The sequence below is a fragment of the Chelmon rostratus genome, chromosome 19 (genome assembly GCF_017976325.1).
Source record: "Chelmon rostratus isolate fCheRos1 chromosome 19, fCheRos1.pri, whole genome shotgun sequence".
NCBI classification, from domain to species: Eukaryota; Metazoa; Chordata; class Actinopteri; order Chaetodontiformes; family Chaetodontidae; genus Chelmon; species Chelmon rostratus.
In genome coordinates this window covers 17,560,042-17,587,466 of record NC_055676.1, presented here as the reverse complement: position 1 = coordinate 17,587,466, position 27,425 = coordinate 17,560,042, and the positions used below count along the sequence as shown (strand labels likewise).

At 41.1% G+C, this 27,425-nt stretch overlaps 1 protein-coding gene across 1 annotated transcript; it reads left to right on the top strand.

Annotated features, from left to right (window-relative positions):
• Window positions 1-27,425, top strand: kcnt1a (potassium sodium-activated channel subfamily T member 1a). Its single transcript, XM_041959854.1, has 28 exons — window positions 1-95; window positions 7,484-7,563; window positions 8,303-8,450; window positions 9,996-10,044; window positions 10,217-10,276; window positions 10,628-10,702; window positions 11,095-11,178; window positions 11,674-11,768; window positions 12,144-12,324; window positions 12,402-12,566; window positions 12,685-12,821; window positions 16,654-16,717; window positions 16,905-17,013; window positions 17,594-17,702; window positions 18,861-19,010; window positions 19,785-20,014; window positions 20,103-20,319; window positions 21,634-21,739; window positions 21,905-22,077; window positions 23,058-23,129; window positions 23,288-23,422; window positions 23,635-23,746; window positions 23,922-24,023; window positions 24,271-24,354; window positions 24,444-24,572; window positions 25,182-25,476; window positions 25,743-25,827; window positions 27,099-27,425. The coding sequence occupies exons 1-28, from the start codon at window positions 1-3 to the stop codon at window positions 27,214-27,216; spliced, it is 3,459 nt and encodes a 1,152-aa protein (XP_041815788.1). The 3' UTR covers window positions 27,217-27,425.

Genomic DNA, 27,425 nt, shown 5'->3' with positions numbered 1-27,425 from the left:
ATGGAGCAGCAGGAGAGTGAGGTTCCTCCGCTGCCGCCCCGCTTCCGCTTCAGAGACCTGCTGCTTGGGGACCAGAACTTCCAGAACGATGACAGGTAGGCAGCAGCATGTAGAGAAGAGAGGAAGTGGAAACAGGAAGTAGTTTGGACGGTCACAGATTGTTTTTTGGTGATGGCCAAAAGTGAAAAAAAAGTGTAAAACTGTGAGTGATACCAGATTTTGACTATCAGATAGAGACAACACTCTTAATGCTTTAAAGATAACGATAAGTTGTTAAATCTGTTATAATCCTGTCACCTTTTTGTCACCACAGCCCTGTCACATGACCTCAAACGCCCCATGGACACCGCCATTCATTGCAATCATTTTCCATGACTTTTACTTATCTGTTTTATCCCTTAGTTTTAGCTTGTTAACTATTTCATAACTTTTAGCTAACATCTCTTCTTGCTAGCTAACTAGTTACCATCCACTCCCAACATGAGGTGTTCAGGTGTCGCAGCTAACTCAAATAGTAGATACATTTTTTCCATTCGAATTATCATTATATTATAAATTATATTAAATTATATTATAAAAATTCATTACTTCTTCTATGCAAAATTCAGGGTTTAATCCAGACATTCAAAGTCATCACCTTAGATCTTGGAAATTGTGTTGTTTTCACTATCTTCTGCCAGCTCTGGACCAAAAGGATTAACTGAGCTAAAGAATCAGCAGATAAAGTGATAATAAAAATGACGGCAGATGAAAAATGATTTGTAGCTTCAAGTGGAAACAGATGTTTCAAAACCCTCCAGCGTTTCCAAGTGATGTTTCTGTTGTCAACACAAGCTGATTCTGCTTCTTTCAGAGCTGCAGCCACCAAACACACAGGACACACAGCATTTATGTCCAAATCTCCATGAAGAAACCATCAACACCACAGAAAACAGAAGCACATTCACTGAAGAGGTCAAGAGAAATTGTCAGAATGTTATATATATTTTCAGCATTGTTTCTTGGAAACAAGTTAATACAGCAGGGGCTGGTGTCAGGGTTGAGGGGCGAGTAGAAGAACACATTAGGAGGAAAAGCTTGAATTCATTAATAGATTTCATCCGTAATGGAGACATGAAAGCAGACAGAAACGGTGCGAACCGGACTGGATCACCACTCAGCCTTCATTCCCACAGAGCTGCGCAGTGAAAACGAGTCTCACAGGGAACCGAGCTCAACGCTAATGGTGTCATTATTCCACTGCCTGACACTGTGCAATCAACATTTGCTTCATAATGATAACTCAAAGCAACAAGTCGCTATTGCCAGTTTAAAATGACTGAATTGCAAACATTGCAACAAAGACGGAGCATATTAGGCTGTAAGCAAATTAGCCTGGTAGCTCCTCACAGGCTGCTTGTCCATTAGGTTTACCCTGCTGCATTTCAGGTTGAAGTTATTCTCCATTTTTTGATGCCCTTTGCCACATATTATTAGTCCCTCTTCCAAATGTAAAAAGCACTTTTATTTTGTCCAGCGGCGCAGCTGGCACGTTCTCCTAAATGGCATTCAAACCCCACTTGACCCACCTTAGCGGCAGCGTTTGTGCTTGTGTTAAAGTTACACCAGGGTTGTTGTGCTTGAAGTGTTTACCTTGTGTACCCCCTCCCTGCAGTCTTAGCACACACAACATTCACAAGTGTGGTCTGAAGGGGGCTCTGGCTGTCGGCGTGAGTGCTGTTTGTGCTTTGGGCGCTGTCCATGGTGCTGAAAAGAAAATGTTTCTGATTCACTTTAGAGAAGAAGTAGGCTAGGTGTGTGTGTGTGTGTGTGTTTGACACATCCTCCCAAGAACTGATTTGAAACTTTGGTTCGGTTGACTCGAAGCGTGTTTCTCGGCAACAACGCTGTGACCTAATTCACAGGAAGCATTTTGAAAGGAGATCTTGCCATCAGTCCCTCTGCCATCTATCCCTCCTCATCCACACTTTCTCCTCTTTTACCTGCTTTTGCTCTGCTGCAGCATCCGAGCGCGAGATCAGTAGCAGTCTTCCTCGCCCCAAGATACAAAACAGTGCTACAGCAAGGATTTAGATAGCCTCTGCTTCTAAAGTCGGAAACAAAGAGTCAAAAAATAACTTGAAAGACACATCCCTTCCTCTCTTATTGCAGAGGGTTTGAACAGTGCTGAATTAAGCAATCTAGAGCAGGGAGTTATACGTACATATTCCTGCTTCCTAAACATATTTATTCAGCATGTAATCTGGGGTTCCGACCTCAGGAGCATGGTGATGAAATGTAATTTTAGATGTGATTACAGAAGCAATCCTTAGAGACAGCAGTGCTGTTTGTAATATTTGACGAATCCATTTGAAGAGCAAAAACAACAAGCTCTGCCAGCGCTTTCTGTCAAAGGCGACCTTTCCCCAGCTGTCCTTGCAGCAGCCGCTCTCTCCTCCTCGATGAAGCTGTCCACGTTTTCTGCTCCTGTTTAGACAGTTATGATCATCCCCCCCGTTCCGTCCCCACGAGCGAACCGTCCTCTGTCCCCGGTAGATAGCGTTGTTTTTAGGTGAGTGATGTGAGGTGAGATTTTCAGTGGTCATCCTCCAGGCTGGTGTTCAGCTGGTGTCTGTGAACTTCCAAATGCCACCGGTCACACCTGCCCAGGGATCATCAATCACTCAAAAGGTTGCTTTCTCAAAGGCAGGCATGCATGGGAAGACAAGTGCACGCTATACACAGCATTGTTTAACTATGAGCCTTATTTGTGCTGGCTCCCTTTTCTCTCCTCTCACCTGTTCGTCCGACAATTTGCAGTGTCTGTCACATTTTTTCCACTTTAAATGTTGTCACTATTTCCACATAAGTGACATCTTTCTGAGCTAAACATATTTCACAGGCAGGGGTTGTGGTCTAAGCGTCTTCTCGTGGAACTTGGAAAGCCGCAGTGAGTGGCTTTACAGTACCAGTGTGGGCGAAGGGGGTTCAAGTGGAGTGGCCTCTCCTGGTATTTTCAAAAGCACTGAGTCACAGAGGAGGTCATCTATAAATTACTACTTCAGACCCTTCAAATTAAGAGAAGACAAAGAGGCTGGAGGGAGAGGAGGGACGCAGAAGAGAGAGAGCAGAGCCATTGTTCTGGAGCCTCTTCCTGCCTGAATCTTCTCCTCAAATCCGAAAGGGAAAAAGCATCCGTCTCTCTGTTTATGTGGCAGTCGTCTGTCACTTGAGATGCCAAAACCTCCACATCAGCAGAGCAGAGAGAGCCTCCCCGCCTCGCCTTGCTTTGTCCTGACAGAAGAGCAAAGCAGAAAGACAGACGGCTCATGCTTTTGGGCTTCGTTGGCTGCAAGTCATGAGGGCTTCACTCAAAACACTTCAAAAACACTCTAAATACTGACATGCTGCAGCTGATGATGCCACCTGCAAACACCCCCCCACCCCACCCCCAGACGAATCAGCGTTTGTCTGAATGTTTGCAGCTTTGTCAGGGGTTGCAGTGCTGCAGGAGAGGAACATGCTGCAAAGGCATCACTTAGGGTTATTACAGTCATAGCAACGTTGCTGTGGCAACAGGCCCGCGCACGAGAGAGAAAGAGAGAGAGATTGTATACATTTCTAAAAATACTCCAACAAGCACTTCATCCCTCAAAATAAATGAGTAATCTAACATTGCCTCGTCTGATCCTTTTTCTTTTTTAATATAGATTATTTTTGGAACTGGTATGTTTTATTTATTTATTTATTTTACCACCAAAGCTTAAAAAAAGAAAAAAAAATCCGCCAAACAGTGCGTGCGTTGTTTTAGAGCTGCGGGGAGGCGCGTTGGTCAAGAAGCTTTTACACTGTAGGGATTAAGACTGACTGCACGACGCAGCTGCAGGTGTTAATGGACAATGGATCCGAGTATCATCATCCCAACCTGGGTCAATCCGACCGTGGGCGCTTGGAGGTCGGACCCGTTTGGTAGTGATGCCGGGCAGAGGTAGGGCCACATGGAGCAGGGGGTGTGCATGATGTCCTGGTGTCAGCGGAGGGGAGCTGAATGCGCTGAGTGGGAAGAGAGGGGAGCACCCTGTGGGAAGTTTTTATTTGTATTTGTGATCTTTTCCACTACGAGTGGCAGGCATGCAGTACGCTTGCAGGCGAGCGATGGAGGGAGCAAACAACGTGCGCTCCATCTCTGCAATTTGATAAGCGCGCCCAAAAACTGCTGAGATGCACAGAAACGCCTGCGTGTCCGATTATTTTACTGTTATAAGAACCTGGAAGTGGAAAATGCAGCTCACGCTTTGCATTATCGATTCGCTATTTTCTGATCGTTTGATTGTTTTGTGCAGCCTGTATTTCAAAACCCCAAAACCACAACCATCGACTGTTTGGTGCTTTTTGCTTAAGAAATGACTTAAATTAAATTTTAAATAGGCCGATAGCTTTTCTATTCATCACGATATTCAGTTTATTATCACATAAGACAAAGAAAACTCGTTTATATTTGAGAGCCACAGCCAGGGAATCATTGCCCATTACTTTTCTACTATTTGATCAATCGATATTTCAGCTCTAGTATAGTGTGTTTAATATCAGGGCTTCTAGTAACGATTATTCTCATTATCACTTTATCCTCCAGCTCATTTTGTTGATTAAGTTTGCTCCATAAAATGCCACAGAATGTTGAAAAATGTTGCTCACACTTGCTCTGAGCCAAATTGTGCTCCTTATCTCCAACCAACCGTCCAGAATCAAAAGATGATCAGCTCACTGTCACACAAGACAAAGAAAACCAGAAAAATATTCAGATTTTAGAGCCATTTTTATTTATTTATTTATTTGTTCAATCGTTGCTGATTCCTTTTAGGTCAGTTGATTAATCAATGAGTCATTTGAGCTCTAACATAAAGAGTTTCCTATTAGGGCTGCGACTAGATATTATCTTCCCATTGCTTGTTTTGTCTGACCAACAGCCCAAATCTCAAGTATTTTTAGTGCACTTTCACGAAAGAAAGAGACAAAGAGAAGCAGCAAAGCCTCACAAGTGCAGCTGGAACTTGGCCATGTTTGGTATTTCTTTCTTGAAAAAGGACATAAATTAAAAACGGAATAATTTTCTGTTGATCTACTAATTGATTAATCCATTCAGATCCAGTTGACATGCTGTCTGGTATTTTTTTTTTTTTTTTTTTAAATTCAGAGCAACATGTGTCTTTCGGTGACGGATCAGCACCTTCGGGTGAATTGGTTTGATAAAAGCAGGCCTGTGTCAGAGCTAAATGAAAGCTGCAGAACTTGCTCCCCAATCAGTCGTTTTAAAGGATGATTAGAGCTGCACGTCTTATTGCCTGAAACTCCGATGTGACACTGCAGTATGACTAATGTCAGACCACTTCAGCTCGTAATTGTGTGCTCAACAGGAGCTGATTATGGGTCATTACTTGCACCATTACGTGGGTGGGGGTGTGTGTGGGTGGGTGGGTGGGGGTGGAGGGGTGAGACACAGTCCGATATGCACGGAACAATCTGGAGGACCCTCATATGTGACAGCAAATTCTCACTTGCTGCCAGAGCCTGTCCCTGCCCTGCTGCTGGCCACATGTGGCAGCTGCTGTCTGTTCATCTCATAGCAGAACATTCCTCTTTTCATTGTTCCACCTCTGAAAGGTTTCTCTGCACTCTGCAGTGTAGTTTTATCTGCAGACCTGAAATAGCTGTTGCACTGCACGCCGAAGGGATGTCGGTGCATCAAGCAGCCCACACTGTCTTTTCCTTCCCACTGTGAACCTTTCAGCCACAAGGCAAAACTCGGGATTACTGCAGCTGCACCGCCTCTCAAGCTTTCAGCCTTCCTCACACTCTTCTATCTCATCTCTCATGCTTGCACTCTGTCTTTTCATTTTTCCCCCGTCTGCACTCTCCTCTGTGAAGACTATGCACTAATAACCAAACTGTGTGTTGCCAAGTTACCTACTGTATGAGTCGTGCTTGTTCTCTCTGACTGACTCTCTCTCTGTGCTTTGTCTTTGAAATTCACATCCAACATGTACAATTGTTTCACAGTAAATAGAAATAGTTTTTTTCACAATTTGCAAGAGGTTTTTTTTCTCTTTACCCACAAGAAAGTTAGTCCTGATGACAGTGGCCAACTGTCTGAGGGGCAAAAAAGCCTAAGAAGTCCATCAGCTGCATGCACAGGGGCACCAACGCACAGAAAGTCATGATGCATTTATGGCCAAATACTTCCAGACCCTGTTTAGATTAAAATTGTTTTATTATATGAGTCAGATTTGAAGTACGACTGCTACACCTCCGTAATAAAAACACTACCCGTCTAGCCATTTAGAAGCATGAGGAGGCCATTCTAATTTTCTAGCAGTTATGGCTCCATAGAGGGAACTGCATTGTGATTTCTCGATTGTAAGGGCACCCATTAGTGCACTGTTCCTGTCTTCTCTTGTTTTATCTACCATTGGGGCATCCACGAGGGCACTGCCTATAACTATAATTTTTTTTGTTAAACATGGGGGCACCAGGGGCAGCGATCGCCTCCCCTGATAAAAAATTGAATTTCTTTCTTTATCCTTTATTCCAACAGTAAAGTTTGCAATTCCAGTTTATTCTGAAATGGCATGGAAGCAAAAACTAAATATGATTATAATTTTCAATGTCTTTGTTGTCTGTAAGTGATAAACATGTGCTAAAATAGTGAAGTGTTAACAACTTGTGTGTTCATAGTCGCCCCATTGATAAGGAGGATAATGTCACCCAGAATAAAAATTAAAAGGGAAAATGGAAAATTAAAAGGAAACAAACTATGATAATATTTTAGTGCTCAGGATAATTAGACCATAATCAAATGTTAAATGAGAAAGGAAAATAAAAAAAGCATATTGAAGTGACAATTTGATATTTTGGAGGAGCAATTTGAAAAAGAAAACAATTTTAAATCCTGATTTGTGACTGGAAAAGGAAAATTAAGACATATATAAGAACATTTTAAGAGAAATGGATCACTAAAAAAAAACTCACATGGAAAATGGCAAATGCAGAGCAACTTAATGTCTAAGTTGCTCTGCATTTGCCATTTTCCATTCAACATCCAACATTTTTGCTTTTTGGTCTTATATTAATTTCCTTTTTGTTTCATTTAATTATGGCCTGATTAGCTTGAGTACTAAAATAATAATAATAATATGCACTCTCTCTTTTAATTTTCCATTTCCCCCTTTAATTTTAATTCTCGATAAAAATGATCCTCCATACTGTGACAGCTGCTCTTTGGCTCCTTTGGATTGAGCTGCATCTCCTACAGTAACCCTCTCTTGTAATTGGGAACAAAATCAGAGACAGATAATTACCAAACCCTCCTCGGGCAAATGATTAGAAAAACAACATAATGAATATTCACGCTGTGCAAAATTACATACTTTAAAAACATCTGCGTGGCTCCTTGGTGTTTGTGCTGCTGATCTTAATGTGACAGTTGCTTTCCTCTCTTCCCTGATAGGGTGCAGGTGGAGTTTTATGTGAATGAAAACACCTTCAAGGAGCGCCTGAAGCTTTTCTTCATCAAAAACCAAAGATCAAGTAAGTGGTCGCTGCAGTCCATCTTCTCACGTCCTTCATTTGGCAGAATTTAGAGGATCCATTACAGGACAACACAATAAACTGTACAACTGTAACGGCCCTGGTGAGCTCAGACCCAGATGCAGAGAAAAACACAGGAGGCAGATTGAGGTTCAAACAAAAATCACTGTCTTTACTATGTTCCAAAAAAAGCCAAACACAAGGAGTCCACTAAGGCAAACAAAACAGACAGGAAAAAGGCAAAACTCTTCAAAAAATCTATAGCAGGGAAATCCAACAAACACTGAGAGCCAAATGCAGCAAAACACGAGGTGAAATCACTGGGAACAAAGACAATCTGACTGAGACATGTGGAACTGGTGGGGATATATACACAAAGGGAAGGGAGGGAGGTTAATCAGGGGCAGGTGAGTGGCCTCAGGTGGGGTTGATGAGAGGCGGGAAAACACAGGAAACTGGAATGACACAAGAGGTAGAGTTACAAAAATAAAACAGGAAACAACATGACAGGAATGTTACAGCAACACCCACAAATTTGTGCCTAATGAGACCCAGATGCATGTAGAAAAACATGACAGCACTGCCGAACCCCACAAGCTTCTTAATAGCAGCCATAGATTTAAAGGGAATTACCAGAGTGCTGCACATACACACACATAAGCACATATACACACTGATGTTGCTTGTATACCCATGTTTGTTGCAGTCTTATAGTGTTGTTGTTGGCTTTTGTCTTTAGGTCTTAGGATTCGTGTGTTCAACTTCTGCCTGAAGCTGCTCACCTGTCTGCTGTACATCATCCGAGTGGCGACGGACAACCCCGGGCAGGGCGCCGGCGCCAATCACAGCGCAGGACAGCAGAACGCTCCCAGTGGCAACAACAAATGGTTTGTCCACGCAGAGCATTATCACATGGAAGTGTCTCAGATCTTTACTTAAGTAAAAATAGTGATACCACAGTGGAGAAATACTCCATTGCAAGTAAAAGTTCTGCTGTGAAAATGTTAGAAGTATGTAAGTTTTATCAGGAACTGTACTTGAAAGTATTAAAAGTACTGTTGTTGTTGGTTTAGGTGGAGCTCATTTTTATCTTGTATAGGACTGCAGCTAATGATTGTTTTCATTATGGATTAATCTGCTCATTATTTCCTCTGTAATCAATTGATTGACTAGTTTATAAAAATTCTATTCTATTCAACACAATAATGAAAGGAAATACAGCAAACACTCTGGAACCATGACTTGTTTTGCATGAAAAAAAGACTCAAATAATGATTTAAAAAGTTGCTAGTTGATTTTCTATGATCGGCTAATTGTTTCAGCTGTATTTTTTACAGTTTTTTTTGTGGAAAAAATATTCATTTGTTTAGTAACTAGTAAATAAAGCTGTTAAATAACTGTAATGAAGTAAAAAGTGCAAAATTACTGATAATATTTGTGTAAAATGTAAAATGAAAAGAAATGGAAATGGAAATACTGCAAGTACCTCAAATTTGTACTTAATTACAGTACTTGAGTAAAATAGTAGTTACATTCCACCACTGATCAACACACAAATATGTGACAACAACAGAAAAACCAATATAAAGTACAAATGATAGATTATTAAAACTATAAAAAATAGAAATACAGCTTTGAAACAATGGCAGTAAAATGCCTACTAACAGTTTTTTTTAGCTGTTTTGCTCTGAGACGTTACACAACCATCAGGAATCAACATCTTAAATAAATAAGAAATATATATTTTTGACGGGTTTGACAAAGGCAATTCATTTTTTTTGTGTTGAACTTAAAAACGTGAGAAGACGGTCATCATTAAAAACTAATTTCAGACAGGCAGGCGAGCATGAAAATTTAAGACACTGATGGATTCATTGGCGAGTGTAAAATCTGATGAAAAGCACCACTTGAAATGCAAATGACTTCGCTGCATACATATACGCATTAACTTTCCATTCTGTGTCATTTCGTCCTCTTTTCCTCTCCGTCGTCTGCTTTGCAGTGTTGACTGCCAGTGGAACGGATCAGTGCAGGACAGAGAAATTAACTGGTAAGCAGCAGAAGGAGTGATTTCTGTTAATATATTCAGATTAGCAGGAAAATATTATGTAGCCTCTGTTAAGAGCAATATTCTGTGTGTGCGATATCAGCTCATTTCCTGTACTCACTTCATTAACCTGGCATGATATCAGTGTTTTTTTTTATTATGAGATCAATGTTGGGCATTGTTAATTGGGCAGATTGTCATATCTATATCTCTATCAATACACATCTACATCTAAAGAGGTAGTAACTATCCACAAGTCTTATTTTGATTGCATTCATCTCACTGATGGCATAAAAACAGATAATAGTGCTTTTTGTATCTGATGTAATGGATTTTTATTGTTAATTGTTAGTAGAGAATTGCTGTTGTGTGCTCTGTCTGACAGGGAGTTGATCTTCTGGGTGGATAGAAAGGTTCCTGTCTGGGCCATTCAAGTGAGTCACAACAAATATATACGGATTTAAATAAGCAAAGGTTTTCTGAACTTAAGCGTAAGATCACCTGATCACCTGATCTTAACCACAGATGCTCGACCATCTAAACGAATAAGAAAACACCAAACTTCTGGGTTTATGTGTTTAGTATTTCCTGTTTTTGTTTGCACAGGTGATTGTGGCCATCATTAGTTTCCTGGAGACTATGTTACTGATGTATCTGAGCTACAAGGTAAGACACACACAAACACACACACACACACACACACACACACACACACGCACACAAAATACATATACAGACTTCAGGCACATCAATATGATTACAGAATACAGTCTGTACAATTAGTCACTTACAGGCCGTGAGATTGACAGTACATAAGTGGCGTAATTAGCCCAAGTCATTTGTCACAGCTACATTAAGGATAGACGGTAATTACAGGATCTGGTTGAGGTGAAGGATTAAGTGGTCGTGGAAAGTGACAGACTACAATTAAGGAATGTATCTGTGCAGTGACTCACTGTCTATTGTGTGCTTACAGGTAAAACTGTTAAGAGTGTCTGTGCATGTTTTTGATTTTAGGGGAACATTTGGGAGCAGATCTTCCAGGTGTCTTATCTTCTGGAGATGATCAACACGGTTCCCTTCATCATTACGGTAAAACTATTACCATGAAATACTCTTTATCTTAACTCTCCCACTAGTAAACTACATACATTTAACTTAGAGGAATTATTTACGCTTTTTTTTAAACAAATTTTTTGCAATCTTGCTAAACAGCACGTTAGCATTGTCACTGTGACCATGCCACAGTATCATGCTGACATTAGCATTTAGCTCAACGCACCGCTGTGCCTCCGTCACAGATTCATTAGCTTAGCTGTGGACTCTGATAGCAGCCATAAAAGTGTTGTAAGTCAGACTGAGCATAGGCATGGAGCTTATAGCATTTCCCGTTGATGTGCAGCTTTTAATGTGTGATGGAGTTGGATGAAGAAGCTATGAACCATTATCCACTAAGGAGTTTAAATGTGTCACTTTTGCCTCAGATCTTCTGGCCCTCAATAAGGAACATCTTCATCCCCGTGTTTCTCAACTGCTGGCTGGCAAAGTGTGCTTTGGAGAACATGATTGTGAGTCAACAAAGGCATTAACTTAATTGTTTCTGGTAATTACTTGTTTTTAATCAGCATTTTAATGACTTTGTTTAGGCAAGACGCTCTGAGTCACACTATGCTCGGTCAGCTGACAGCCAATCTATCGCAGCCATTACATTTCGCTGCACTGATTTATTCAAGCCTTCATGTTAGCAATAATTTGTACTGTTGCTGCAACAACAGATCCTTCTGCAGCCTTGGTTCTGCTAATTTGCAAACCTGTCTGCATTTCATCATGGTGTTCTGTATTTCATTCTGTTCAGCTGTGCTGCTGCAACAGGGAGCGTCCAAGAGCAGAACCACAATGCCATCTCCATTTGCAATGAATAGCTAAACTAATGGTGTGAGTGATTGCTGACAGAACTGACATGAAAGATCAGAGAGAACATGTGATAGAGGCTAGTCTACTATATATGAGGAGAGTTAAGTTTTTAGCTTTAAATACTAAACTATGCTGTTGTTATTGGGTAGAATGATGTCCACAGAGCGATCCAGAGGACCAACTCAGCCATGTTCAACCAGGTCCTCATTCTCATCTGCACCCTGCTCTGCCTGGTCTTCACTGGGTGAGGCTACTTCCTGCTTCTTTTTTTGGCTGTTTTAAAGGTCCTTCTGTCATCATTTAGTGTGAATGACTGATTTAACCTCTATATACCCAATCATGATACTATCACCTGTTACCAATGAACCTGTTTACCTGTCGAATGTTGCAAGCAGGTGTTTTTGGAGCGTTCCACAACATCCTTTCAAATTTGTGTCTCTTTTTTCCCTGTGTTCTGATATGAGATTAATAATGAATAGATATTTATTTGGGTTTGAAAGGAGCAGCTCTTTAAAGGGAATTCCTATGGAAATGAATGATAAACGCAACACAGTGCTTTCATAGTGAACAGCACATGGTGGTCCTAACCGCTGGCATTTCTCTAACCTGTTCTACACAGCACATGTGGAATCCAGCACCTGGAGCGAGCAGGCAAAAACCTCTCCCTGTTCAATTCCTTCTACTTCTGCATCGTCACCTTCTCCACCGTGGGCTTTGGAGACGTCACGCCCCGCATATGGCCCTCGCAGCTGCTGGTGGTCATTATGATCTGTGTGGCTCTGGTGGTGCTGCCTCTGCAGGTAGGAAGACGTTGGAACGATCTTTGGTAAATTCTGATTGTGTGACTTCTGGTTTCACTCGTCTTGTTGTGTGTCAGTTTGAGGAGCTGATGTATCTGTGGATGGAGAGACAGAAGTCTGGAGGGAATTACAGCCGCCACAGAGCGCAGACAGAGAAACATGTTGTGCTTTGTGTCAGCGCACTGAAGATAGACCTGCTCATGGATTTTCTTAATGAATTCTACGCCCATCCCAGACTGCAGGTACCAAATAACAGGAGATCAGCTTTTTTTATATTTTGGGGTACACGTACAGTATAGAATGTGATAACAGTCTGCATTCCATAGTAGACACTAAAGTGGTTCTTGTGTAATCTTAAAGGATTACTATGTGGTGATCCTGTGCCCAACTGAAATGGACCTCCAGGTGCGGAGAGTGCTGCAGATCCCTCTGTGGTCTCAAAGGGTCATATATCTGCAAGGATCTGTTCTCAAAGACCAGGACCTGCTAAGAGCCAAGTAAGTCGACAATCCTAACTCCGCTGGGCCCAGAGAGCAGTTATGTTGATGTATTCACAAACTGTTTTCTGGTGTTTAATCCTCACACTGATTGGCCTAATGAGGGTGCTATAAGTAATCACCATCGCAGTTCAAAGGATAGCTATGTCGGCCTGTATGTCTTTCGCTCAGTCCACCACTTTGGTCCAGGCAGAAATATCTCTATCCATGACTATTGGCTAGATTACCATGCCATTTCTTCAGGCATGTATGATCTGGATGTGGCCCACAAGCAGAGCAAAGATTACACTTATTAAATTAATACAAAATTTTGTACAGACACAGTATCCAGATGATTCAGGGTAACACTGACACCCAGCAAAATATATATACAAGTAGTTCTGCATGTGTATACACAGACAGGTACATGTACTTATACAGATAGATAGATTTTATTTAAAAAAAAAATACTGTAAAAGGAGGAAAAAGGGGGAAATTATAATAATAATAATGAGAAAATAAAGCTTTAGAATGAAAATGATGATTAAAGGGGAAAAGAAATTTAATTTTAGGTCCTACCTATATCTTCCTTGCACATTTGACTCTTTGTTTATAGTTAAACTGAAGTGACAGCTTTTGCAGGACAGGGAGCCAAATGTGATCAAGGTTAGCAACTGTTCCTCGCAGACAACACTTTTTGCTAACCTCACAAAATACAATACATCCTGAATCCAGCAAGCTTTAGAGGTGGGGATATATCAGACACCTTCAATAAAGGTCAGGAAAGCAATAAGATCTAATTTATGGGCAGAACTGTTGCCTCAGGCAGGACCCTAAAGAGAGCAGTGGTTGTTGATATATGGATTGGGAATCTCACCATCTCAAGTGATTTAAAAACAGACATACATACAGAGTTATTGAGGGACAGGACCAGAACATATGGTAAAGGTCCAATCGATGTAGGCTCAACTTCTGAACATATTTTAGATAGTCTCAGGTCTTGTCCAGTGCACCCTGTGTATGATTTTGCATTGAGGGAAGGCTCAAGTGGCTGTATTGACTGGCAGAAGTCCACTCTTGCTCAAATTCAATTTGAATATGTAGAGCAAATATGGTATTGGCTTTGTGACGTCTGAAATGTATAAAAGGAGGTCGTAAGCATATAAAGAGACTTTCTGTTCAGTTTCACTTGTGATAATGCCTGTAAGGTGTTGGATTTGTTCTTAAGGAGATGCTATCACAAACTGGGCATGTGTGGTAGAGCCCTGCTGCCCTGTTTTCTTAATCCCGCTCCTGCCCGCTCCCGCTGAATTTCTGACCATTACCGCCCGCACCCGCAACATGTGTATATCCACTCCCGCCCGCACCAGCAAAACTCTGAGAATTTATGACCGCACAATAATAAAAATGAATTGATTTTGTGTCTTCTCCTGTCCCGCAGGAGAAAACATGTCATTTTATAGTCTATTAATAATTACTCATGGGGATGTTTGATTCATTTTCCTGGGCTGCGTGTCTTTGACGCACTGGTAGAGACCTTGTATTAGCTTTTTTTCGATTTCAGTTGTTGACTCCATCATCCTGTCACTCCCGCAGTGTTTTTTTTTAGCCGCCCGCTCCCGCCCACAGCAAAATTCAAACCGCCCGCTCCCGCGAGATTTGTGTTGGGTCCCGTGGGACCCGGAGGGACCCAATCCCAATGCAGCCCTCTAATGTGTGGGCATTCCTGCATTGTGCTATGATCGAGAGGGAAATTTAGAATAGGGATTAATGGAACACTTGCAAGCAGATGTTGTGGATTAAAGAAGTTTTGTCCAAATCGAGAAGTTTTTTTTCTCTTAAATTTGCAAATTTTAAATATTTAAGCCCACTCAACTCAATCAAAAACTTTTCCAGTACTTATACTAGTGGAAAACGTACAGAATTGTTTCAGTATGCTGTAGTTCAGTAAAATTCTGTCAATTAATCATTAATTGCTGTATCATAGGGTCAGCTGTTGTACCATCGTACCACTACCCTGGAAGGGAAATGTTCATTGAAATCACAGCAGAGTCAGAGATTACAATGATCGGATGGGAAACATACTGTACTTCACAAACTGAAAAAAGGGAATTATTTATGAGAAAAACTACTAATACTTTTGTCTTTGGTTAGCCCTTGATTTTTGATCTCTAGCTCTAGATTCTGAGGGAGTCTCGACAGCAATTGTATTGCCATCTAATTTGGGATAGACAAACCATATTTCCCTCTGAATGATTTGTAATGTGGTCCCTTCACTTTTCATCTAGCGCCATCATCAATAATGTCATTAATGCACTACTTTAGTTTGAGACCAAATATCTGCTAAATGAATGACATTTCCCTCAGCTGCAGCTGTACTTGATAACTATGTTAACATTTAGCTCAAAAGCACTGTGGTGCTGTAGATTCTTGTTTCTGAACGTGTTGGTTGGCAAAGACTTTTCTTTACCGTTTAAATCCAGCAGTTCTGAGAAATTACATTGATTTTTCTCTGCTATAATTAAAGGTGAAACAAATCATCTAATTTTGATAACACCATTAGCAACAGGCCTCCTGGAAGGATGACAGATCTTAGTAATTAGCCTGTAAAGTGTCTGCATCTTTTTTAGGGAGGATCAGGTGTGAGATGTTTACCTAATTGCATTATGATGATATTCCTAATGCTTAGGGAAAATAAAGACAACGTCAGATCAAATTATCTATAGAGGATGGAAACATTATAAATTTTGCATTTTAGGCAGGTACAAACAATTGCTGTGATCAGTGGGATATAAATATGTATTGTTCTTCCGTTCCTTAAAGTCACACAGATCTCTTTCAAGTCATTTCTCTATTCTCTCATTACTTTCTTAGTAAACCGGTTATCAGAGCTGTCGTCTTGCCTCATGCTCATTTTTCAGGCTCAGCTGTTGGACCACTTTCTCTAATGAAAGCCAACAGGATCTGTCTCACTTTTTTTCAGATAATTTTAAGTCATGAAAGTGTTGTGAAGGAGACTACTGAAAAACCTGCTGTCAATCTGTGTGTCACGTCAGTTTGTTTTCGTAACCTTAATCACATGCATGCAAGTACTTAACAGAAATATACATTGATATACGTATATAAATAAGACTAAATGGTAATCCAAGTGATTTTACACATACAGGTCAGTTCATTTGTCATTGGTAGTGGTACACTGTGCACACTCTGTGAAAATGATTAGTATCATATGTGCCTCTGGAGAATTTTTCTCTGTCTAGTGTGAAATACTAAGGCAACAAAAAAACAAAGGTGAAGAAGCAAGTCAAAAACACATATATAGTAATAGTCCTGTGCAAAAGTTGCACCATAAGCTAAGGAAAACTGTACACCAAACACCAAAGTACTATTTCGATTAAGTATGTTCTACAACTTCACTATATGCATTTGGCACGGTCCTGATAGAGCAATTAGAAGTAGAGGACTGGGTGTGCGTCGAGCTTACATCCTGCATCTGGCACCGTTTCAAATCCTCCCACACTTGTTTTGCATTCTGCACTCTCCTGGCTATGTTAATCATATGCAAAAACAGTTCCACATTCACAGCACATATACAGTACAGAGCATTTCAGCTCTATCTTTGCGTGTTTCTCTATATGTTCCGGAGGCGATGTTAAATCAGAGTTTTACTCGTCATGCTGTCGTGTCTTGTAACTGGTCAGCAGCCATTTCAGCTGAGTTTTTGATTGGCTGATTCTTTTGTGCCAGAGTTTGTGATTTTGCTCCCTGCTGTTTTGCATTTGAGAAATTTGTCTTTGTTTTTCATGTATTTTGACTTTGTTCCATTATTTGTCAACTTGTCTCGGTGCTGCAGAATGGATGACGCAGAGGCTTGTTTCATTTTAAGTAGCCGGAACGAGGTGGATCGCATGGCTGCGGTAAGATAACAACAAGGATTGAACTCTCTGCCATAAGTCGATGTCAGTTATGAGCTGTCATTCATTTGTTTACAGAAACACAAGTCATTAATGCTGTCAATCACGAAGACAATTACTAATTAATTAAAGGAGATTATTTAGATAATGAAAGAATGAGAATGCATTATCTTTGACTGTTTCCCCTCAGGACCATCAGACCATCCTGAGAGCCTGGGCAGTGAAGGACTTTGCTCCAAATTGCCCCCTTTACGTCCAGATCCTCAAACCTGAAAATAAGTTCCATGTTAAATTTGCAGGTGAGAGTGTCTACACTGTCAGTGAAGCGCTTGTTTGGGTTGTGGCTGAGAGTAAGATTTCCAATAGAGCAACTTTTGTATTAATGATGGATCACATGACTACCTGTATGTGAAATGGGTCAGTTGTGGGAATAAACCCACAGAGAATGATCACCAGCTCTTGTTGATCTGCCAACCAACACCCCAAGAAGAGCGCTAATTTACATGTAATATCTCATTTATTTAATCCGTTTCAAAAGCGGAAACAAGTTGTGGTTTTCTGGGGCGTGTTCTAACCCTCACTGAGCTATGATGCTGTTATACAACTTGTCTTTTTTGACCTTACTTCCATTTTTCTAAAAACTACATGAAGATATAGTATATATACGTTATAATGTGTTCATGAGCAAGTTTGGTAAGTGCATATTGGAATTTTGGAGAGAGCTAGTCTAGCTTAAGATAATATAAGATAAACTTAAATTGATCAGAGGCTAAGATAATCCACTCATTTCCAGCACCTTAAAGCACCTTTCCAGTGTAATACATGATTTTATAACTCCTGCTTCATGGACACTCCCTCTGATCTTTTACTCCTTTTCAGATCATGTTGTGTGCGAGGAGGAGTTCAAGTATGCCATGTTGGCTCTCAACTGCGTGTGTCCTGCCACCTCCACCTTGGTCACGCTCCTCGTACACACCTCCCGCGGACGGTCAGTCATCTTGTGTAACAAAGCAGCCTCCTCGGGCTATTTGATTTATCCTCGGCCCGATAGCAAAGTTCAACTTTGTTCCCGCGTTCATGTCTGCTGCTGTATATGTTCAGTGGAACTGGCACAGAGAGGTGAAAGAGCCAGAGCAAAGAAAAAGTCTTAGGTCGTTGTGTAAAACGGCAGGAAGTCAAACAAGTGCATTAAAGCAAAAGGGGAAAAAGAGAGAGAGTGGCCAGGCATCAGCTCAAATGGATTTTTTAGGATGTGTCTTCTGTAAAGCTCTGTGAAAAGCTCTGCGGTGGAAAATGATTTTTCACAGCATGCACACGATCACTTTTCAAAGTTGATTTGAGCGGCTGAGGGAAACCAGATTAAAGGAGAATCAATGGGCTGCAGCACTTACTGTGTTTCTGGCAACTCTTTCGCAAGTGACGCTCTGTGTAGACAAAGGCGCACAGGCTTTGAGGTTGTGCACGATAGCCACAAAAACGTACATGAATATGCATTTTAGTTGTTTGATTGTGTATGACGGAGTATGTTTACGCAATTTACATTTTATGTGTCTATTTGCATTGCATGTGTGGGCGTCTTTGAGTGCAAGAGATGAATTTAGAGACACGCAGCTCATCAAGGTGGGAAATAAGTTTTAAATGAACCACGAGATATTGATAATGATGAGCATATTGTTTTGTCTTTAAGAATGAGTTACTGTATGGAAGCCATAAAGCGTAAGTGAAATATGATTTATAAGCCATCTTACGTAAATATTTAGAAGTACTTAGAAACAAGTATGTAAACTGCTACCTTGGGGTTGTGCTGAGCATCTCTCGTAGCCCATTAAACTCCATCAAAGTGCTTCAGCAATTACTGTGATTACCGGAAGTCATTACAAAGGGCATATAAGAGCGAAAAGACTAACTGACAGATGGATCGAGCTGTCTGCTTTTAACAGAGAAACCAGAAGACTAAGCATGACCTCAAGGGTATGGAAGGATGTGGGGAGAAGAGATGGAGAGCTTCGACTTTAATGATTCATCCTGAAAAGATGATTTATCACGGTTTCATCTATATTAGCATATGTGGTAATAAAAAATAAGGTATCAGGTTTACTGACCCAATGAGTGTTTTTTCGATCGTATTTTCCCTGACTGAATGCAGAGAAGGACAACAGTCTCCGGAGCAGTGGCAGAGGATGTACGGGTGTTGCTCCGGCAACGAGGTCTACCACATCCGACTGTGTGACAGCAAGTTCTTTGGAGAGTATAACGGCAAAAGCTTCACATATGCTTCCTTTCATGCTCACAAGAAGTGAGTAGACACGTAAGCTAAAGCATCTCCTTCAGATGCTGACAAGTTGAACATATAGCAAAACATTTAATCACTGTAATCCTCTTGTATAACCAAGTACAGCATTAGTGCATGACTATTTTGTCTCATCCTAGTTTAATATAAATTTTACACAGATAAATAAATGCAAAAAGAGATATTTATTATACTGTAGATGGTTTCTACAAAATCTGATCAGTTAGCTAAACCATTTAGACTGAAAACAAAAGGAAACAGCTAACGTTAGCCTGGTTCTAACAAAATCCACCTACTGCAACACTCACTAACTAACACGTCTCTCAAATCTCAAAACTGTTTTGGAAAAACACTTTTGCTTTCTTACCGAGGGTAAGATCAATACCACTGCAATGTCTGTATGCTATATGCTACAACCAGCATTTGGTTAGCTTAGCTTAGCATACAGACTGGAAACAGGGGGAAATAGCTAACCTGGCTCCTTTCAAAGGTAGCAAATCTTTAAAAGCAAAATGTACAGACCACTAGCTATTTGATAAGTCAATGTCATTATCATCAAAGAATAATGTTATCCATGAAAAATCTGCATAGCTAACATTAGCTAGCTAACTACATTTTCACCTACAGAGTGTGGAACTTAAACGTGCTTGCAGAGTTTTAAATGTCGAACATTTTCTTTAAGCTTCAATTATCCTTTCTCAGCGATGCCGTCCCAGGTTTTAATGGCTTTACATGTAACAAGAAGGTATAGCATGCTAACAGCAGATGTGTGGCGTGCAGGTACGGCGTGTGTCTGATCGGGATAAAGAGGGAAGACAACAAGAGCATTCTGCTGAATCCCGGCCCGCGCCATATCATGGCTGCCACAGACACCTGCTACTACATCAACATCACCAAGGAGGAGAACTCAGCCTTCATTTTCAACCAGGAGGAGAGGAAGGGCCGCACTGCTGGGGGGATCTATGACGGACCCTCACAGCTTCCCGTGCACAGCATCATCGCTAGCATGGGTGAGAGAAGATAGAGCGTGTTTGGATTGACTGTGGAGACACTGGTTCCTTATGTGTGATTTAAAGCTCAGGTGAATGTATTTCACAGGCACCGTTGCCATGGATCTTCAGAATACCAGTCCACCCGACCCCTCAGGTGGTAAACTAGTCCCACCTACAGTAAACGGAACAGGGGGCCGCCGGCCGAGCATAGCTCCAGTTCAAGAGATCGCCGACTCCTCCTCAATTCTGCCGTGTGACCTCCTTGGCGACCAATCAGAAGATGACTCCGTCTTCACCGATGAGAAAGGCCATTCGTCTACTGAGTAAGATTTCTGTCTTTCTGTGTGTACATAAATGCCTGTATCTTAAAAACTGAACCACGAGGAGGCAGAGCAAACAGCGAAACAAATATATGCAGTGGTGGAAAGAGTACTAGAGTTACTTTGAGCAACAGCTATTTAATGATCTCCTGGTATTAATGACCCTGAAATTACAGACAGGTTGTCTCTATCTTCCAGTGATGGAAAGTAAGTATAAATTTGACGTACTTGTACTTTACTTTACTTATTCAATCACATTTTATGCTCCTACTTCAGTACATTTCAGTGGATAATACCGTTGTTTTACTCCATTACATTTACTCAACAGCTATAGTTGCTTGCTACTTTGCAGTTAAAGATTTTACACACAACTTAAGATCAGTTTATAAAATATGACTGCGGTAACATCAATAACATCCTTATAAATGCGTATTAATTGAACATATAATCATATTTCCTTCACAGGGAGCCATTTTGTCTGCACAATTACTTTTAAGTATATGTTACTGATTTAAGTATATGTTACTGATATTACACCCATACTGAATACCAGACTTTTGCATATAATTAAAAATAAATAAATACACATAAAACACTTTAAAACAAGGACAACAAAACATAAAACCAAAAAAAAAAAAAAACACACTTAAGTCACATAGTCACACACCTGATTGTCTTGCCTCACTATGTATTTTTACATTGTGCTATTGCTACTTGTACTTACAGTAAGTAAAAACTCTGAATGCTTCGTGCACCACTGGTGTTGTGCTACTTTTACATTCTTTTGCTTGAATTCAACATATAACATCGGTCACATTTTGACATTATCTTGAACCTGATTGAACCACTTGTTGTATAAACTGGTCTTTGAGCTCTAAGCCATTTTCAATCAATTGATGCTGTTTAATTTCAGCATGAGTAAAAAAAAAAAAAAATCAAACCAGTCATTTAACACATGATAAACCTGCAAAATGCAGGATACATAAACAATCATACATAATCCAGTTGAGTCTGGCTTCTTTACCATTATGCAACCTCACAAAATGTCCAACCAAAGCACAACATTTTTCATTACCTGTTGGAAATAATTTACAGAGCATGCAGTTGAACCTGAATGTTAATTTCCAAGGTAACATGAATAAATTAGTGAATTCTTCATCTTCTGAAGAAACGTTTTCTTCACTTCCACATGGCTCAACACTGGACACCAGCCTTACCCTTTCTTGTTACAACAAAAAATGAGAGCAAGAAAACCTTATTTTAATGCAGTACGTTTCCATGAAATGTGTCATTCATGCTTTTTGGATTTGTTGGCAGGTATGTGAAAGGTTATCCCCCTAACTCTCCGTACATTGGGAGCTCGCCCACCTTGTGCCATCTGTTGGCTGAAAAAGCCCCGTTTTGCTGCCTACGACTCGACCAGGTGGGCAGTCGCTGTTCCTCCAACTTAGTCACTCAATTACTTACTGCCTCCATCACTCCTTCCATTCCCTCTCTGTCCTTCACAGCAAACCTAAAATACCTGTCCTTCACAGCAAACCTAGAATATCTGTTTTTCTGTCTGTCTGTGTGTGTGTTCCCAACGCAGGGCTGCAGGCACAACAGCTTTGAGGATGCTAAGGCTTACGGTTTTAAAAACAAGCTCATCATTGTGTCTGCTGAGACTGCAGGGAACGGTCTCTATAACTTCATTGTGCCTCTCAGGGCTTATTACAGACCCAGGAAAGAGCTCAACCCCATTGTCTTGCTGCTGGATAACCCGTGAGTTCACCGCAACACGCACACATAACCACACACGTCCTTCCTTTTCCTCCCCTTCACTCTGTCTTTCACCGTGTCACACTGGGAAACATTTTGTATGCTAAAAGCTCACGTCAGCCCGGCACTTAGGACAAGGCTGTGGAGGTGGCACTCCATTGTCGGTCCTGATGTTAGGTTACTGCCACCGCTCACAGTGACGGTGTGTTTTGAGCGACAAAGAAAATAAAAACGCTGCACTCGCTAGCTCCAGACGGTAACCATAGCAACTTGCTTTGCCTTGAACCTGAATGATATATATTGCTACGAGGGGAGAAAAAGATGAAGAAAATTATTTCTTTAGAGAACACCAAGCAGGCTTTCATTGACAACCCTGATGTGTCCCTTTTCAGCCCCCACATGCGAGCTCTCAGGACTCTCATAGAAACGCGCACATAACAATAAACTCTCTCGCTCCGTGCAGCTCTCTCTCCCACCATTCCCATCACTGTTGCACACACACAAATACAAACTCCCACACACTTGGATACGCAATTCAAGCACTTACGACAGCCTTGGGTCTCTAGTCAGCAGGACTGGGCAGATGCATACAGCAATGTTCTGTCAGGGGTGCTGGTGGTGGTGGGGGAAAGGCAGAAATAAAGCAACTAAATCTCTCTGAGTGCGCTCAGCAGCAGACTTACCCAACCCTCAGGTTAAAAAACACTGAGTGGCGACATCAATCATCACTTTACATTTACATTTATTGTACATTGCAAGCAGCAAGACTTAGCCTTTATAACACCTTTTTTTTTCTACATATTCAAGGCTTTTCTCCAAGTTAGTGGCTAATTTAAATGTTTCTAGCCATCTCACTTTCTGCATTGTCCATGTTTTAAAAAATCTAGTTCTTTTTTTTTTTATCTTACTAAGCAATATATTGTGTGGTTTTGAGTAAAAAGTGCAACAGAAAACCAAATTGAGTCATGATATGTTTCGTGCAGGCCAGATAATCACTTTCTGGAGGCCATCTGCTGTTTTCCTATGGTCTACTACATGGCTGGAACCATAGACAAGTAAGGCTGTTGCGTTGCATTCTAATCTTATTATATATTACATTTATTTTCTCATTAAAATGATCTGAAGGGGAGTTTTTTCTTCTTTGTGTTAAATGGATGCGCAGTATGCTCCAGGTAAATTGCTGTTGTTAGGCTCATTGTTTTGTGTGCTTCAGTCTGGACAGCCTGCTGCAGTGTGGAATTATCTACGCCGATAATTTGGTTGTTGTGGATAAAGAGAGTACGATGAGTGCCGAGGAGGACTACATGGCAGATGCCAAAACTATTGTCAATGTACAGACGATGTTCAGGTAATTAGTCAGATATTATCATGGTGTTTGTCATTCATTATTCATGACATGGGCTTTAATTTATCATCACGTTATCATGAAATGACTGAGCCTGCATTGCACCATTGCAGAATTTCCAAAATAATTTCTGAAGTTTGGTAATGAATTGCGATATTTAGTCTCATTCTCATTTGTCATTTTCTCTAATGTAGCACCCGTGTCTCTGGTTCCAGGTTGTTTCCCAGTCTCAGTATTATCACAGAGCTCACTCATCCATCCAACATGAGATTCATGCAGTTCAGAGCAAAGGACTGCTATTCACTGGCCCTCTCCAAGCTGGAGAAGGTAAGACATAACAAGAGGGCTCACAGTGAAGTGTATAGTCTCATTTATGAATGATGATTGTTGATGATTTGTCGCCAGTCTTCACACTGTTGTCATGTGTTTGCCATTTCCATCTGACTTTCTTCAGAAAAGTGTCAGAGCTTTACATGCTGTTGACCCTGGCTCTCCCCCACAGAAAGAGCGTGATAAAGGCTCCAACTTGGCTTTCATGTTTCGCCTACCCTTTGCAGCAGGCAGAGTGTTCAGTATTAGCATGCTGGACACCCTGCTGTATCAGGTTGGTAGACACCTACACCTAAGCAACTCAGATGACTCTTAAATACCAGGTGAAAGAAATGAATGTGTCTTATGTGTCAGCAGAGAATCAGTATCACCTGAAGAAACCAAGCAGCATTGCCATCATAAAGCTAAAGTGCCCTCTTGTGTTCAGTCATTGATAGAAAAATTACTCAATTTTCTTCATGTTTTTAGCTGTAATAATATTTGTAAAGTTGTAAAAGTGTTTTTCTGTGGTTCCATGTTAGTCTTTTGTGAAGGACTACATGATCCTTATTGCAAGGCTGCTGTTGGGACTGGACACGACTCCAGGATCAGGATACCTCTGTGCTGTGAGTGATAGAAGAAAATCATGTACAAGAAGAAAGAAATGATTTGACACTACCTAAATAATAGTTTACCCACGTATCTCTTGTTCCAGATGAAAGTAACCGAGGAAGATCTGTGGATTAGTACTTATGGCAGACTGTTCCAGAAACTCTGCTCCTCTAGTGCCGAGATTCCTATTGGGATCTATCGGACAGAATCCCACATTTTCTCAACCTCTGAGGTGAGAGATCAGATACTGTAAGTTTTACAAAGCTAAATATCCATCTCGATAATAAGAGCATGTTTATTACAAATACACTTGTGACCTCTGGTTTGTAGCAGAGTCTTGACACATACTGTAAATAGCGTAGATGCAAGTGGCTCTGTGAGGTTGCACTTAGGCACAGCAGCGCTTTAAGCTAAATGCTAGCATAATAACTGACGTTTAGCCAGTAATGTCTTCTGTGTTTGGCAACTTAGTTTAGTATGTTAGCATGCTAACATTTGCTAATTAGCATTAAAAGTCAGGGGAGTCAGTAGGACACTGTCTGGGAACCATGAATGTCTGTACGAAATTTTGGGCCAATTCATCTAGTAGCTAATTTGACCTGCTGGCGGCGCTAGATAAGAAGTCAGGGGATGATCACAATCAGTAGGCTTTATCCTCTTGGGACCATAAATGTCTGTACAAAATTTCTTGGCAAAACATCCAATGGTTGATTTAAAATATTTCTGGACCAAAGTGGTGGGCCAACTGCCTTACATTGATATTTATTTTTTATCTTTTATATTTTTCTGAACTTGTGCTGAGCATCCTGGCCGTAAAGGTATAACTTCCTGTCTGCCCCAGTCACAGGTGTCAGTCAGTGTTGATGACTGCGAGGACACCAAGGACAGGGGGGACGAATCTCGCAGCAACGACCAATCAGATCACCCGCTGCTGAGGAAGAAGAGCATGCAGTGGGCGCGGCGTCTGAGTAAGAAAAGCGTGAGGTGGCAGTCAGTGAGCCGCGACTCGAGCAAGGACCACGCCCAGCGCATCGCTCAGCAGCGCCTCAACCTCTACCGACGCTCTGAGAGGGAAGAGCTGTCAGAGCTGGTTCGCAACCGCATGAGGCATCTGGGCCTCCCCACCTCTGGATATGGTGAGGATGGACAAATGCTTTTAACTGAGAGCTTTACTTTCCCAAACGTTCTTCTTCTGCTTTAAAGTTTCTCTGTTTCTTGTCTAACCGCTCTTTGTAGAAGACCTAACTAATCTGACAGCCAGCGACGTCATGAACAGAGTCAATCTGGGATACCTGCAAGGTGAGCATGAAAGTTTCGATCCGATGGCAGGTACAAATTGGAGCCTAACGCCAGCATGATGTGGCTGTTCCAGTTTGCTGATTGAGTGATGTTTCTGTTTCAGATGAACAGAATGATCACCAAAACACCCTGTCCTACGTCCTGATTAACCCTTCTCCTGACACCAGGCTGGAGCTCAATGATATTGTGTAAGCATTTCTCCATTATGTGGCTCCAGTTCTGCGTATTTCTTTTTGTGTTGTTTCAAAGAGATGGAAATCGGATGAAATATTAATATATGAATGTGAATAATATATATTAATATATGATATTTGTCACTCTGACCTATTTTAACAGACATGAAAAACTTTTATTATTATTATAAACTTTATTATTATGATTATATTTTCTGCCTGCATGAAGGGTAATTTGATGTGTACCAATGCCACTGTTTATTTTTCTGCTTTCTCTTAGCTGTCTTAGGTGTGGATGATTTAATTACTGTGAATATTTTGTCCTTAATTAATTGAAGTGATAATCAAAACAAAACAGTTTGATGCAAAAAAAACGCTGAAACACTCAAAGTGCATTCACATAAAATCCTTCAATAGTGAAGTGAAAGTGAAAACAAAAAACTTTGTAACTATAATTTCTTTTTACCCATTATCTACGGTACATTCATGCTTCACTTAAAGCTGCACTATCAATTAGTAAATGTATATAATTTCTATATTATAAATGGATGAAATGACAGAAAATTATTACCTGACATTCTACTGTTTTGGTTCACTCGTCAACCTTTTCCAGCAGCAGCAGGCAGCTGTTTCCAGCAAAGAAGTTCAAAAAACCCACTATACATGGGTAGTAGTAGTACTAAAATATAGTGGAGCATCTGGCACCCAAAGAGCTAGCTATTTCCCTCTAGAGTGGTGGAGGCCAAAACAGAGCTAGAACGTCATAGGTGTTGTGGCCAAAAACACAACTCCAAACTAATGGCAGGGTTGTTCTGTGTCTACTGGATATGTAAATAGGTAAACTGATAGCACATCAAGCACCAGAACTTTATAAGGTGATATGTCGATGTGTTCCACTTCCCCCCAAACATCCCATAATACTGCTTTACAAAACAACAGATCCCTACCAATTTTGTGCATTACTTTGGAAATGATATGCAGTTTCAGGGACACATGAATTATAACACAACAGCTGAGCGAGCAAGGCACCTATCAGTATCCATGGCGACGGCTGTTTCCTGTTCGTGGTGAGTGGCGAGTGCATCCCACAGTTTACTTGTTTATTTAGCTCCTCTCTAATGCGGAGTGCCTTTATGGCTAAGAGTGTGAATCCTGCAGTGACGGGTTCGTGAGCAGGGATCAGTTTAAGAAAGTGCCCGAATACTGAGCTCCCGTGTGGCATCTCGTTACAACTGATGCACGTGTTTACCTCAGTTCTTTAACTGCTCTCTCGCTCGCTCTCTCAGGTACTTGATTCGCTCAGACCCTCTGGCTCACGTCCCAGAGGAGCCTCCGGTCCACAGCAGCAGCCTGAAAGAGAGACGTGAGTCCAGCATAGACACCAAGGAGGACACCCAGCTCTGATAGAATGCTGACCTTCGCTGGTACACTCCGCCATAATCACCCCCTTCAGCTCTCATGGTGGAGTGGTTGCACCCAAGCAGGTCCAATCTGAAAGAGGACAATTTATGCTACAATGTTCCAGCACTGCAGTGTACAACTGTATTACTGTATATGAGTGCCTACTGTTCGGTAGATGACATTTGACATGTCATCTGTGACATTTCCATCCT